Source organism: Athene cunicularia (assembly GCF_003259725.1).
Source record: "Athene cunicularia isolate RWA chromosome 1 unlocalized genomic scaffold, athCun1 chr1_part2, whole genome shotgun sequence".
Taxonomy (NCBI): domain Eukaryota; kingdom Metazoa; phylum Chordata; class Aves; order Strigiformes; family Strigidae; genus Athene; species Athene cunicularia.
In genome coordinates, this window is record NW_020799092.1 from 46,721,106 (window position 1) to 46,735,638 (window position 14,533).

Consider the following 14,533-nt stretch of genomic DNA (forward strand, 5'->3'; position numbering starts at 1 on the left):
TAGAGTTTCTGGAAGAGTAAAGGGAATTCATCCCTAACTGTAGCAGTTATGGAGTAGAAATGTTATCTCTTTACCTATTGACACAGTGCATGTAATTAAATTTGATCCCATCGCTTTGCTTTATTTCCAGGCTCGGGTCATGGCAACAATTGGAGTGACCCGAGGACTGGGAGACCATGACCTGAAAGTGCATGACTCCAATATATACATCAAACCTTTCCTGTCTTCGTCTCCAGAGGTAAAACAGCCAAGATTTGTGGGAGAGAAACAAATATACTTAGTGTGCTTATTTGTTCTTTCCAAATTGTTCATTCTGATTGTGATTCAGTCCAGATAACATGTTGTCATTCCCAAAAGTGCAGCATGTTAGTAACATCCATATAGTAGGAACATTACAAGTTCCCCCGCTGTGTTCCTTAGCTCTGGTTACTTCACATTGCTGGCAGAGCATTGATGCCTTCTCACTCTCTGGTCTACAGTTACCCTCACCATTCAATGTGGCAGACACCCATTTCTGCCCACCTTCACGTGCTCCAGCTCCCCTTGAGGCCCAGATCTTGCTGCCTTCACAGAAGCTGATGTAAATTTGTGTTCTCCAGAAGGGAGCACTAGATGTCTTCCACAGTAACATAGTATCCTGCATTACACTGAGGATACCAGATCAATTCCTAAGCAGAAAAATGCCATGAGGGTTTGGAAGAGTGCTTTATGCTTCCATCTGTCTGCCCCCTCACCTCCAGTTTTTAATTCTTTACGACGGTTTTGTGCAAACACCACATTGTGGCAGGAATGTCAGTGTGCATTCCCAAATGATGGCATAACGAGGGGATTATGCAGTATCTGTGTTCAGGGAAGTTTTAAATTACTCCCATCATTTTGACTTGTCTCCCACAAACAATTCCAGTTTTTGACCACTAGAGACCTTGCAGTGAAGGATATCAAGCCTTCCAAAGGGATTTGAATGTATTTGTTAACAAGAAACATGCAAATCTTGCTTTTTTTCCCCTGTAACTGTATTTCTATTCCCACATCAAGGAACAGATGACACACATTTTTCATAAAATATTAAGCAAGGGCAAGCCATCTGATGACAGCACAAAAAGAGGAAGCTATGCTTCTATGGCCAAATGCTGAGAGCTGTCCACTGTCAACTGGCTTGCTGGAGATTTAACCATACCCAGTATTTGACCTTGAATTTATTGCTTGCTATAGCAGTGTGAGAGAATGAAAGTAAACAAATGATATAATACTGCTAGGAAGGAACTAAATTAACCTTGCTTAGAACATCTTTGAGACTTCAAAAATAAAAATTAAACTGTTGAGATATTCTGGCCCTGAAGAAAAGGAGGAGATCTACAGACCCCTTTCTTCATGTTTCCTTGCTGTGAATCCAATACCTTACCTCTCCCCCCTTTAAGTGTGTGGTAATTCCTCACTTGGGACCTGCTCCTGTTCTCAGCCAAGCAGGCAGCAGCTCTACCCTTATCACTGTGATGGATTTGTTTAGTGCCAGCAAAATGATGCAATTCTACCTATTTATTTTTCTTTCTGGCATGCTCAGACCCAGTGTTTCTGGGGTATGTAATGGCTGCAGCACAGTATCTCAGCAGTATCATCTCTGCCAATTGCTGCTGCAGTATTTGTCTGTGTGTATAAACCAAAGCTTCTCATGGGCTTTTCTGATTTGTGTGGAGTGTGTCTGTACGTGTTCAAATTCTGGAATATGACATCCAGTTCATATGCTATCCACGTTTCCGGATCCCTTAACTGCCTTGCAAAAGGGAAGCAAAATTGGCTTTGTTTCCACATTCCTTCCATGGCTAAATTCAGCAGAAACGTATGAGGGCAGGAGGAGGAAAGACAGATCACCAGCCACCTCAATTTAGAGATACTGGCAAAAAAAGCCCTGAATTTTATTAGGAAGTAACATATGCTTCAACTTGCTTTCCATTGCACCTCCTTCTCTTAATCATATCTTCCTTCTCTTCCCAGAAGAGCCCCAGTGCTTTATCTCCTCCTGTTTTTCCCTGACTTGTTCTGTCCATACGTGGACAGTGCACCTTGCACAGAAGCTGGCAGTAAGAAACATCTTTATGCTGCCATCTGGGAAGCTTGGCAATTGGAAGTAAAGGCAGTACCATCAAGCAGCAGTCATATTTGGCCCTTGTGCAGCACTGGATTTTGAATTGTTTATATAGAGGTAGGGAAACAAAATGTCTGGTTTCCAGACCTGGAAAAGGGGAGGCACAGGAAATTAAGGCACACAGTGAGTCGTGACAGAGGGAGGATCCAAGCCCTCTGGCTTCTGTTTCTGTGCCGTAATTACAGTGTCCTTTCCCAAGCTGGGAGCAACGTGGTGAGTTTCCAGAATATTTTACTTCCAGCATGACAAAGCTCGGGTATGCTGTGTCCACCAAAATTTAGCTGAAGGAAAGGTAAGCATCCCTGAGACTACATCCAGAAATAGGCATAGAAAAGTAATTTGAGAGCGGTGTGAAATGATGCTTTGATATAGTGCCAGGCTATGGGAGGAGAAGTCATGTAGCCAAGACTGACAAATGTAATCAGGATTCAGTGGCTCAGCTGTTACGAGATCAGATTTGGAGGACTTCTGCAGGTTGGTGAGCTCTAGAGAATTGAGCCTTTTATAATGAACTGGAGTAGCACAAAGCCGGCAAGCCATGGCTGAGGCTCTCTGGCATGGAATTAAATATTTATTTTTCATAATGGAACAGTTCATTTGAAAGCTTTCAGCAGGAAATTCTGCTTTTTAAAGCTCAGCAAGAGCCACCTTGTTGCAGCTGAAAAGCAGAATTTCATCCTGAAATTTTTCAAACAGCAGCTCAGCTGTTTGGTGGGGAGAGGTGTGGCTCTGACAGCAGCATTTGGCCCTTGCCAGCAATGAACCCAAAGCAAGCCACCACAGTAAATGATAAGAAGGTAATGAAGGAGAATTTTTCTTGTTCCATTATGTTAGTAAAGTCTTTCTGACAACTTCACAAATATGTCAGACTGTTTTAGATTCACATCTGCCTTCTGGAGAAATCTCTAGAAACTGCACCATTGAAAGGAACAAGCAAGGCAAATGCTTAGTGATGTACAGTATGATCAGAGGGAGTCAAGGTGGTTTCAAGAAGCAAACATCACACTTTAGTGGCTTGAAATCCTTGAGGGTTATGTCTACCAGAGAATTAAAAAAATAATAATAAATGCAGTAGACAGTCTTGCATGAGCACTTTGATTTCTCAGAAAACATTTGAGAAACTGTTCTGCATCACAGGTTATTAATATAAAAGATATGAAGCTACAGACTGAGTGGAAAGTTGGCACAGTATACTGGAAATTGGCTAAAGGGCAGGAAACAAAGGGTGGCAGTAAAAAGCTAAAAGGAGATTAATTGGTGAGTGCTGCAGGGAGCAGTGTTGGGACCCGCTTTTTATTATTTACATATAAATTACTTGGAGAGTGGTATTGAAAGATCTCATCGTTTGCCAGTGAAGCTGTGCTGGATAACACTGCGCATAAAAAGAGACGATACAATTAAGAAAGGGCTTAATTTATTGAAGTAGTTGAGTTGATCAATAGTGCCGGCAAGTGAATGTGGGCTGTTGTTTGGCTCGAATTCCCCCGGGACTGGCTGCTGAGGAGCACCTCAGGTGGCTCGCATGTCACTGTTGTGAACGGATTTTGAGCTCCAGGGACTCATGTTGGCTGCCTCTTAAAAATAAACCTGGCAAACATGCCAACACCTTTGCAGAGCTGCTGTGGTCCTTTTCAGCAGCCAAGTGCAGGTTTTGTCCAGTGGGTAGATCCGTTTGAAATGTAAATATGAAACCAGCCCGCCTGTTTGCTCACTGCTTGCCCAGAGCATTTTTCTCAGCACTCTTGACTGCATGCAGGTGAGCAATATGAGAAACAAATACCTGGATTGAAGAAAGACATTACGTGACAAACTGTGCAAGGCGTGTTCAGAAAGATGATGTGTGTGACTGGGCTCTAGTGGTGTGTGTCCACTGTTACCTATCAGCAGAGATCTGTAAGAACCAGTCAGGATAAAATACAGTGTAACCCGGTGCTTATTGTCATGGATGTCTGTGCTACCAAGGTTCTGCCGCTCCTTCCTTATAGTTGACTTTACATTTTCTAGTTACTAAAGTTAAGTTTAGCTAGTTAACAGGTCAGCTGCTCTACATCAAGACAGACCTCACTGAATGGTAGAAGTATGGTGACCAAACTGGGCTCCTTTGAGGACTGCCCTGCTGTTCCAGAGAGATACTAGACAATGAGAAACTTTGCCAGGGCAGCACGGAAGGGACTGGTAGGCTGAGGGGAGTTGCTGACAAGGCTGTCAGGACAGCACAGGAGGCAGAGGATGGAGCACAGGTAGCCCAAGGCATTTGGGGGAGAGGTAGTGAGTTCTGTGGAGACCTATCAGGATTGATGTCTGGCTGCAGAAGCAACGAGTCATGAGGGAAAGTTTGAAGATTTGGGTTGAAATTGCTAAGAAATTTGTCAAAGGTGCAGCACCAGTTAAGAAAACCTTTGCAGTGCAAGGCAGTGCCTGGCCAACTGTCACCTGCACTAGCAGGGCTATGCAGTACTGTTTTGCCATGTGTGCAGCTTTGCACAAACTTGTCACAGACAGAACATCACTTAAACCTCACTGTTTAGTTTCCCGAAATACAGCTACGGTAAGGAGGCAGTTGTTGGAATGGCTGGTCTGGAATTTAAAAAAAAAAACAAACCAAAAAGTAGTAGTTTCCATTGGAGTCAATATGCTGCTTTTGGTCAGATAATATTTACAGTGCTGTGGGGTTGCTCGCTGTTGCAGGCACTTAATTAACTCCCTGGGTCTCTCTTCATCTTTCTGAAACTCTGGCACATCACACTCCTTCACCTTTTCTGTACAGCATGTATGGAGTATGCTGTGGGGTGTTGCACTATGTGGGGGGGTGTGGAGTGGATGTTCAGTGAGCCTCTCTGGTCTGAGCATTCGTTACACATGCCTTGGTGGTGATACCCAGCCTGTGTACCGCCGGGAGCTCTGCTGTCATGCTGCTCCGTGTCCAGCTGAAGGCACATGTTGCTACTGCAAGAGACCTTCAGTGACCCAAGGAAGAACTAAAACAAAGCTGCTAGCAGAATAGTGAAGGGTTAGGAGGTGGCTTGTTTCTGCACCTGGGCAAGGTGGTCTGTGAACATAACCTGAACCTGTGATATACTGGTGAGCTCTTAATTAACTATTTTTTCATCAGTAACATGCTGGGGGCACCTACAGTTACGTTTTAGAAATCCAAGGAAAGACAGAAAGAAAGAGTGTAAGAAAAAATTAAGCATTATGTGGACATGTCTGCTCCAATGTGTTGCTGCTGTGGTAACTGGAGGGCAGAGAAAGCTGTATTTCAGTGGACGTTTTGTTGCATGTCCAGCTGGTCCTTGTATACAGGAATTTTACCTGAAGTTGCCCAAAGCTTACCTGCTGTAACCTTGGCACTCTTTTTCCTTAGCCTGGGCACCAGCCCAGCATCCCTTATGGATCACCCCACAGACCTCTGCACCTCTTCCAGCATTTAGTTCCTTCTCAGTGGCACTCCTTTCTGGAGGTGCTTGGTTCCCAGATTACCCATAAAATCAGTGACTGCATTTTCTTGTCCAAAAAACCTAAACATTGTTCTTGGTAAAATGATCTGCTCTTGGTGTTGCTCTTGCATTGTGCTACACCGAGGTTTTGGACTGTTTGACCTGTGAATTGATTGCAGGTAGCAGTGCCACTCACCAGTCAGACAAGATTGTTCATTTCAGGAGGATTCAAATCTGTGATGCATGGTCTTGGTTTCCTTCCTTCTGCCCCGCCAATGATGCAAAAAAGGCTCTTGTGGTGTAATGTATACTTTGCCTGTGTGGGAGAGCCGTGGTAGATGTGTTTTTCGTAGCACTGACATTAGAAGCTTGGTTATTCCTACAAGGAGCTTGCTGCTGAGTGCATTCCTGAGCATTAACCCCAGTGCTGTCTCAAATATTTGCCCATACCCAAGAGATCTGACCAGAACGTGTGCTGCTTATTGATGGCTATGTTGGCCAGCTTACCCTCCACACCCCAGTGATTTCTGAATTGAAACCCTGGGCTGTTAAGAGGCTGAAGTAGGTTCTGTGTGATGGGGGGGGACTATGACAGCTACTGGTTTCTGTGCACTCGGCTTGAGAGGAGAGCTGTGCTGCATGTAGGGATCTTTTCTATAACAGTATTCCCACTCAGTCTGAATAAGGAGATACTAAGGAGATACACTCTAATGAAGAGTATCTTGCCTTGCCTTTAATCCTCTCCAAAGTCCTTATTCAGCTGCTACCTTAGATAATGAAGTGAAGGTTACATTTTACAAATGACCTTCTTGTGCTTTTGAGTGAAAGGTGAACAAGTAAGGATTAGCAGTCAGGTCTAGGTGATTTTTTTTTTTTTTTTTTTTCCCTCTGGTACTGGTTGCAGTCCCATAAAAGCATAATTACATTAAAAGGTCCGGGCATTTTATGTGCATTGCCTGCTCCATGGCTCCTAAGGGGAGAATGCACCAGGAGGGAAAATAAAACAGCACATATTTTCTAGTTATGCTAAATGCTTGTTACGACAAATTTCCCAACTGTCGCTGCTGTAAGTGGAGCCCACGGCCAGAGCGTGATGAGGTGCACCATTTCCAAACTTCAGTACAGATGATCAGTTCCTCCTGTCTGCCTTGCCAAGGTTGTCACACTTCTTCCAAACTGTGGTTCCTGCCATGGTAATTGAAGTGCTCCATGAATGCTCATTGCAACCTGGATATTGTAGGCAGTTTGTCAGCTTGGAATACAGTGTGTGCTGGAAGGAGAGTTACACCCAACTAAAGGCTCAGTTTAAAACACTTGCCATGACCTTTCCTTGTATTCTGAATTAGCTGATGGTCTCCTGCCCCCTCTGCTCCTGGCTTTTCCCAGCCTCATCGGGAAGAGGATGGTGGAAGTTTTTTTTAAAGGTAGGGTATTACAGAGGTGCCAGCAGCGGTGGTCTGCGTGACTCTGGCAGACTGATGAGGTGAAGCCAGTGGGTGATTTAATAGTGTGGATAAATTTGGGAGTTCACTTCTGTGCTAATCTTGAATTGGTCTTTACCTACTGAACTCCTTACAGATGCATGCAACTGTGCAGGTAAACAGTTTTCCTCCATTTTGTGGAACAACTCACTTGCTCAGGCATAATTCTTGTGTACGGTAGCTGCCTCGGGTCTAGAAAAGTGAATGCAGTGCCTTCTGCCACACAGGCATTTCCAAATGTGCAATTTATCTGGCAGAGTTAAATGGATCTGGAAAAACAGTGAAAACAATTATTTGTGAATATTTTATTAGAAAATATAAAAAATTCATCAAATAAATTATTTAGCTCCCATATGACTAGTCCTGCCAATGATAGGGAAAAGCCTCACACACCAGGCTGGCAGGTGGGGGAAGCTTCAAGCACTGCTGGCAGCAGGCGGCACAGTGCTTTACAGCCTGGCTCAGGAACGCTTGCATCCATCCTGGCTGGGGTCAGCACTCAAGCTGCACTGCACTGGGGCAGGGAGGGCTGCTCTCTTAAGGGCTGAATTGGAGACAAACCCCAGCAGTGCTGTGGGAGAGGTATTTCAGTGCCCTGACCGAACCTGCTAACTCACAGCCAAACTCAGCAATGTTTTACAAACAGGTCTGACAGTCTCCTTCTTCATGGATGTCTCTTGGTTGTTTTTTTTCTTTTGTTTTAGGTGAGAGTCTATGACCTTCTGCAGTATGAGCATGGGCCAGATGATGTTCTGATCCTAGCTACTGATGGGCTCTGGGATGTGCTGTTAAATGAAGAAGTAGCAGAAGCTGTCACTAACTTTCTACCAAACTGTGATCCTGATGATCCCCACAGGTTCGTCCTCATCCCTGATTTTTTAGCTTCTCTACAGAAGAGTGCTTTTTGGTAGTGTATTTTTGTAGAAGGTATGATATGAATAACATTAATTAAATATGCAGCACTTGCAAGAAGACATTTTTATAAGTTGGAGGGAGCCTCTACAGCACGTGTAGGGGTTTAGGCAAGGGGGGGTGGGGGTGCCTGTTATAACTCAGAATTGCCTGCCTTCAGAGGAGTAGTTGTGGGATCATGGTATCTTGGCGTGGGATCCATTTTGTTTGCTGTATGGAGTCCTGTGGAAACTGTAGGAGGCTGAGGTCTTAGAATAACATGGCAACAGGTCTGTCTCCAGCAGTCAGAGGTTTCCACTTAACTCTCCTCTGGATAGAGCTTTAACACTAAAGATTGCTTCTCACTAGGGCATCATCAGCACGTCTCTCTCTCTCTCACCCTGTATGTATAAATACTGCATGGTGTGGTGCCCACTCATTCCTGGTCGTGGTGTGACCTTTAAATCCACCTTCACTAGGATCCACCAGCTGCAGGACAGCTGTGCTGACAAGGTGGAAATAGGTGGAAAGTGACTATTTCATTTAGTTGGATTCCATTTCATTTCACAGTTCTAACATATTTTATCCTCTTCATTTTTTCTGTCTTTTATCATCTCTTACTCGATTAGTTTCTGTCCTTAAAACATACCATCATGCAAACAAACAAGTTCCCAAACAACTAGCTAGAGTACTCTCTGCCTTGAGTGAATCTGTCAGTCTGCTGCTGACTTCAGTGCTGCCACAAATTAAAACATTATGCTAGAGATCAGAAGTCTCTCGCTTGTAAAAGGGAGGACTGTGAAAGTGGAAAGAGCTTTATCCTTCCCTAGGGACTGTTCAGGAAGAGAAGTGTGTGTTGCTCCCGAATCCAGGCCTAGCTGTCACTGTCTTCTGCCCTTGCCCTGGGCTGAGAGTGGGGAAAAGAGCTTTTATGCATCCCCAGTTGGTGTGTGGAAAGCAGAGCTTCAGAAATAAGCTCTGGGATATCTCGTCAGCCAAGTGAAAACACATGGGACGGTGCGAGAGCTCAAGTTACAGTTGTTTAGATGTGGCAACTCTTGAGGATATGGAGAAACCCATCTCTAAATGCTTGGTGTTTCTCATATTTCTGAGTGGTCATCCCTGTGTCAGCCCTGTTCTCCATCAGCAAACAAAGAAGATAACTGGGTATGGACACCCTGACAGCCACTTGGATTTTAAAGTGAGAATGGCTCCAAAGTATTTTCTTGCCCTGACGCTTACAAACATGGAATGCAAAAAGAGGTTTTGCTGCAGGCACTCAATCGTCAGGAGACCGAAAGATTAGCATGAAGCTGTGACTGAAATATTTTGCCCTTCCCCGACTCCTTGTGCTGAAGAGGAGATGTGGTATGGATGACAGCCAGGGCTATGTCTGCTTCAAGACATGGAAGTGTCTCTGCCCTCTCCCTGGGAGATCAGGCAGAATTAGCATGGGGCACTTCAGGGCATCTGGCGCACTGCTATGCAGATATACCATTAATTTAAGGCAGGAGGAGATCACCCACCCAGTCTACTTTTGGTGATTCCCTAGCACCATTCAGAAGTGTTAGGGAGCTTTTGCTTTTATTTCTGCGCCCCTGAGTCTCCTCTTGCAAAGGCACATGGTAAAATGTAGTACTTATGCCCTGCTCTGTCTCTGTTCTCATCTAGTAATTGGGAAAGGTTGACTCTTCCTACCATCCTCACTGGTCCTGTCTGTTGTGAAGACAGTGTGAGTGTATTGTGTCTGTCTTGTTCCCTTTGGTCTTTCCAAAGCTGGTGATAGCCACCACGTTTGCTGTAGTAGGAATGGGAATACTTTGTTCAGTTTTTTTGACTTGTTAGGTGAGTAATTTTTCATCCATTATAAAACACCCATAGAAATCATAGACACTAAAGGGAAAAAAAATATATATTTTCTTTGTTTCGTTTAGATTTGTTTGTGCTGGTCTAGCTCCAGTAATTGTGGGAGAGATTATTCCCTGTTTGTGCCAGTGTGAGTACCACACACTCCAGAATTGGGCCTTCTGTATTATGAGTTAGAACAAACACATTTATTAGTGTTTGACCTACTGGTCTATGAATGGACATCTGAATTGAAAATTAATTTGTTCTTCTAAGTAACTTTGTGCCAGGTAATTTAGAGGCTTACGAATAGTGGTGGCAAGACATTTATCTTGCCAGTTTGCAAAAAGTAATTAGAGCAGTCTCTCATATAGTTTACAATTATATTTATTAAAATTACCTTTGTGGAATTGCTCTTGCTGCTTGGTTGTAAAGAATATTTACAGGATTTAAAGTACTGTGTGAGAGGTTTTACGTAATTACTTCACAGTGGTCCAAATGAGGTATAACTAATGAATTTACAATAGTGTAGCAGCTCAGACTGTGGAGCTGCATTCATTCCTCTCACTAGTCAGTGACAGGAAAATCTTGTTTTCTGTATTATCAGTTATGTTTAAAGGAAATGTTATCCCACAAAATGTCAGGTTCTGTGATGGGTGTAGTGACATAGTCTGTGCTGAGGTGATCAGCTGGAAATGTGAAATCTTCAGGGATGTAGAAAACTTGTCAAAATGTAAGAGGCTTGCCCCTGGGGTTTGGTAATGCTTTGGTCTTCTGGAGAATCTACCTGTGGAGCAGACCCTGTATCCACCTGACCCAGTAGCCTACTTACTCCCTGACAGCAGCATATTAAGAAAAAAAAGCTAGGGAGGAAGATTTTAGAGCTGCAGTGTACTGCAGAGTATTTCTCTGTTACATAATTAGCTCTTTGAGGGAACAGTATCCCCTCCCATTTGAATTAGAAGTCATTTTATAGGCTGATGGGTAAGAGCTTACAGCCCTCAGCAATGCTCTTGGGACTCTCTCCTGCTGATATTTACTGTCAGAACTGTGAGTGTTTGTTACCCACAGAAAAACATCTTTGAATCCTGTCAAACATACCATGTGCCTGGGCATCTCCAAGTGCAGGGAGAGCAATGTCCTCAGGTCTGTCTTTACCCAGACATGCAGACACAGCCTCAGGGGATTTGGGCAGTGGGTGATGGGCACAGACTTGATTAGAGAACTGTTCCTCCATGAGGGCTGTAGTAGAGTGAAGCAGCTGGGCTGGAGCTGGATTTCTTAGCCCGCTCATTACTTGTGGGAATTGTGGCAGACGAGCATGAAAGGGACCCTGACTGAAGAACAGGTGGTAGCAACATGCTGCTGCTTTCCATGCATCATCTCTGTGAAGTAGTATGAAGATAGAGAAGCATGACTCTTGCCCATTTCCTTCAGCTGCACTTACACACTTATCCCACTGACCTTGTGAATCTTTTATTTCTCATCCTCTCTCCTGTCCTTTCTCGTTCCCTCTCAGTCTCCCCTCTCACACTAGCTAAAGATTTATGAGGGTGCTGGGGAGTTGCTCCACCTCTGCTGGGTCTGAGAAGATAAGAAGCTGTTCAGCCAGCAGCACGTTTCCCCCACTGTCACCATTTCTCCTGCAGTACTTTCACTGATCAATGCTGAAAGCTTCAGCAGAAGAAAAAAAAGATAGATATTTATTCTTAAAACACAAAAGTTGTATTCCAGTGAGGCTGTTCATTAGGAAGAAGTGGATACTTTAAAACTACTTCAGCAGTTCTCTAATGCTGTCTCGACAGCTGAATCCCAAGTTCACAGTACTGGAGAATAAAGCATTCAGTAATGGACTGCTGCTGCTATTCATCTCCAGGTACAAGAGACTCACCCTATCTCCTCTAGTGCCAAGTCGGAACAGCATAGCTTCAATTCAGCTCTACACAAGGAAAGGAATATGTTACCTCGCTGTTGCCTTCACCTGTTCCTTTTCCTTTGCTTCAATGTGCTGGTTTTCTTGTGTATTTCACAGTCTGGCTATGAGAGAATTTCTGGTTTAGTAAAATTCCTTCCTCTTTTTTTTTTTTTTTTAATAATCTTACCCTCTCCAAACATTAAACATCAAAAGCTTCACACAATCAAGAGCGATACTCATTCCTTTGTACTCTTTAGTTGTGGGGAGCCCTTGTTAATTAGAAGGAAGGCGTCGGCAAAGCTTTGTCCTAGAATGATGGGTGTTTTCTTCTCTTAATTTTTGACAATAGCTGAGAAATCCTTGGAAAAGTTGTTCTAGCCAAAATTCACTCAGCATCAGACATGCTGTGAATAAATATTCCAGTTTCTTGCTCGCCACGTGGAGTCCTTTTTGTTCCTTAGGCCCTGCATCTGATTTGGGGATTTGGGAGCTGGGGAGTGCCAGTATGTATGTTTGGGTTTTTCCCCCTTAGACAATACAATTTCATGTTGCATTGGGACAGTAAGGACAGTGCTTCTTGTTTCATCCTGCAGTTACAGCACAAGGTCATTGGTACAGACTTATGGAACGTGTGGACAGTGTGCATGTGTGTGTGCAAGTGAGTATGTTAAGAGTCCATGCCTTGGGCCCTTATTGCTAGAAGTAAATCTTGTGTCATGTGAGGGCTGGAAATTTTATCACTCGGTACCATTAGGAGCAGGGGGTGCATTGCTTCTGTACACGTTACTTGGATTTAACGTCAAACCTTTTGGCTAGTCAAATGTTGGTTTATTTGCATTGAAGAAATACTTCTAGTAGAGCAAATAAATCTATTCCTTGTTCAAAGGAGTCATTTAAGACACCAAAATCGTACAAAAAGGACATAATTAACATTTTTCGCTTCTTTTATCCTCAGAGAGTGAATAAAGTCTCTACTGATAGAAATTATCATTTATTTTCTGGTGAAAATTTCTAGGGTTAGAATAGTCTTGGATACCCACTTAATAAACTTGTTTTTTTTCCCCCACTGCTTCTGATCAGTGGAGATACTGTTTTTTCCTGTTCCTCAGATCAGATCTAGGCAGATCATTTCTGGCCAAGGATTCTCCCTACAAAAGAAGGTCTTGAAATGTAAACCCTTCTTGTCCTTCCTGGTTTCTGGAAAATACAGAGGTGTGCTTTGCTTCTGGTAGCCTGTGTGTTTGGTTTCATAGAGCCCCATATCATCATAGAAGATGATAATTATGCTTCAAATAAGAGACAGACACAATATTGAACTGTTTTTTTTCTTGTCAGTCTCTTAGCTGTTCAATTAATTTTTAATTATCAAGCCATAGAAAAGTTTGCCTCCACTCAACCAAATTCAAAACGTCTCAGCCAGGTGTTGGACTGATGAAGAAAAACACATGACAGTAGCTGCACACCCATAATGAGATTTCTTTCAGAGGAAATGTCTAAGTGAGCACACAGATGTGTTGATCTAGTAACAGCAGGTAAAACGATAAGGGAGAATATGTTGCAGCACATGACAGAGCACCTTTTAGACTCTGACACCCTTCTGCCCTCAAGCAGCATCTGTTATTTTTCAGAATAGAAAATAACCCTCATAAATTCACTGCCACTCAGCCCAGCACATGCTGGGAGTTCTGAAGCAACATGAAACCTGGTATTTCACTAAATTAAGCAATTGACAACTCACATTCACCTAGCTTTCATTGAACTCATAATGTGAAATAACTGTAGGACTCTCTTAATCTGGCTGTATTAATTGTAAATTTCCTGTTCTGGTTTCAGAGTAAAAGAGATTTAAAAATAATTCCTATGGTCAAGGAAAATGGACAAGTTAGTCTACTTGGTTTAAGTGTAATTTGGATTTTTAGTGCTCTATTACTTGCTTTCAAATGACTTTGTAACGATTTGTGTCTGAAATAGTCAAGCCATTTTTACTTTCGGGTGTGTCAGTGAACAAGGGCGTAGTTTTCAACAGCAACTAGTATTATTTTGGGTCCTCAGTTTTTCAGACTACTCCTAGAAAGCCAATTTGTTAACAAGGTGGGTTAATATTTTTCTGAAAACTGGTAAAGCCAGGCACCCAAAATGGGAGCTTGTCCTGATAGCTCACAACGGTAAATCTGGCAGGCTGTGAAACCCACTTTCCTCACAAAGATGAGCAGTCCCTGGCTATATTCTGCCTTTTCCACAGGTACACGCTGGCAGCGCAGGACCTGGTCATGCGAGCCAGAGGAGTGCTGAAGGACCGGGGCTGGCGAATATCCAACGACAGGCTGGGCTCTGGAGATGACATCTCTGTCTACGTCATCCCTTTAATACACGGGAACAAACAGTCATGAAAGTAGCATGAAGAGTGGTTGTAAGATGGGAATCTTTTTGGGAAGGGCCTGTAAGAGACAATATGTTTTTGGTGGTCTGACCAGGACACTTTCAATTGATGTAATTACTCAAAACTAATGCTGGAGGGGTATTTTTCTGCCCGAAAAGTAGGGCTCTGCACATATACTGTATATGATTAAAGATAACCCTTGAGATTACAGTTTCCCTATAGAGATGGGTTTGGTGCTTAACAGGAATGGGATTAAATGCTGCTAGCATATTATGGATTCTGTTGTCCCTCCAGGTGGGGAATTAATCTCTTTTTCTTAGTTTACCATGTAGCTTGGAAGAGCCATTTCAGTTGTGAAAGTAGAAGTGGGTATCAGAAGCCAAGGAGGCTCCTGAAATCTACCCCCAAATATTCAGAAGGTGACTTGGGTCACTTCTCATT

The 14,533-nt window shown here is 43.3% G+C and overlaps 1 protein-coding gene across 1 annotated transcript in view; it reads left to right on the forward strand.

Moving 5' to 3' along the window:
* PPM1H (protein phosphatase, Mg2+/Mn2+ dependent 1H) overlaps positions 1–14,102 on the forward strand; it is an 84,117-nt gene extending 70,015 nt beyond the window's left edge. The window contains exons 8-10 of the mRNA XM_026867981.1: positions 131–238; positions 7,766–7,917; positions 13,955–14,102. Coding sequence (XP_026723782.1) covers positions 131–238; positions 7,766–7,917; positions 13,955–14,102 — 408 coding nt within the window. The remainder of the gene's footprint in view (positions 1–130; positions 239–7,765; positions 7,918–13,954) is intronic.
* Positions 14,103–14,533: the final 431 nt, after the last annotated feature.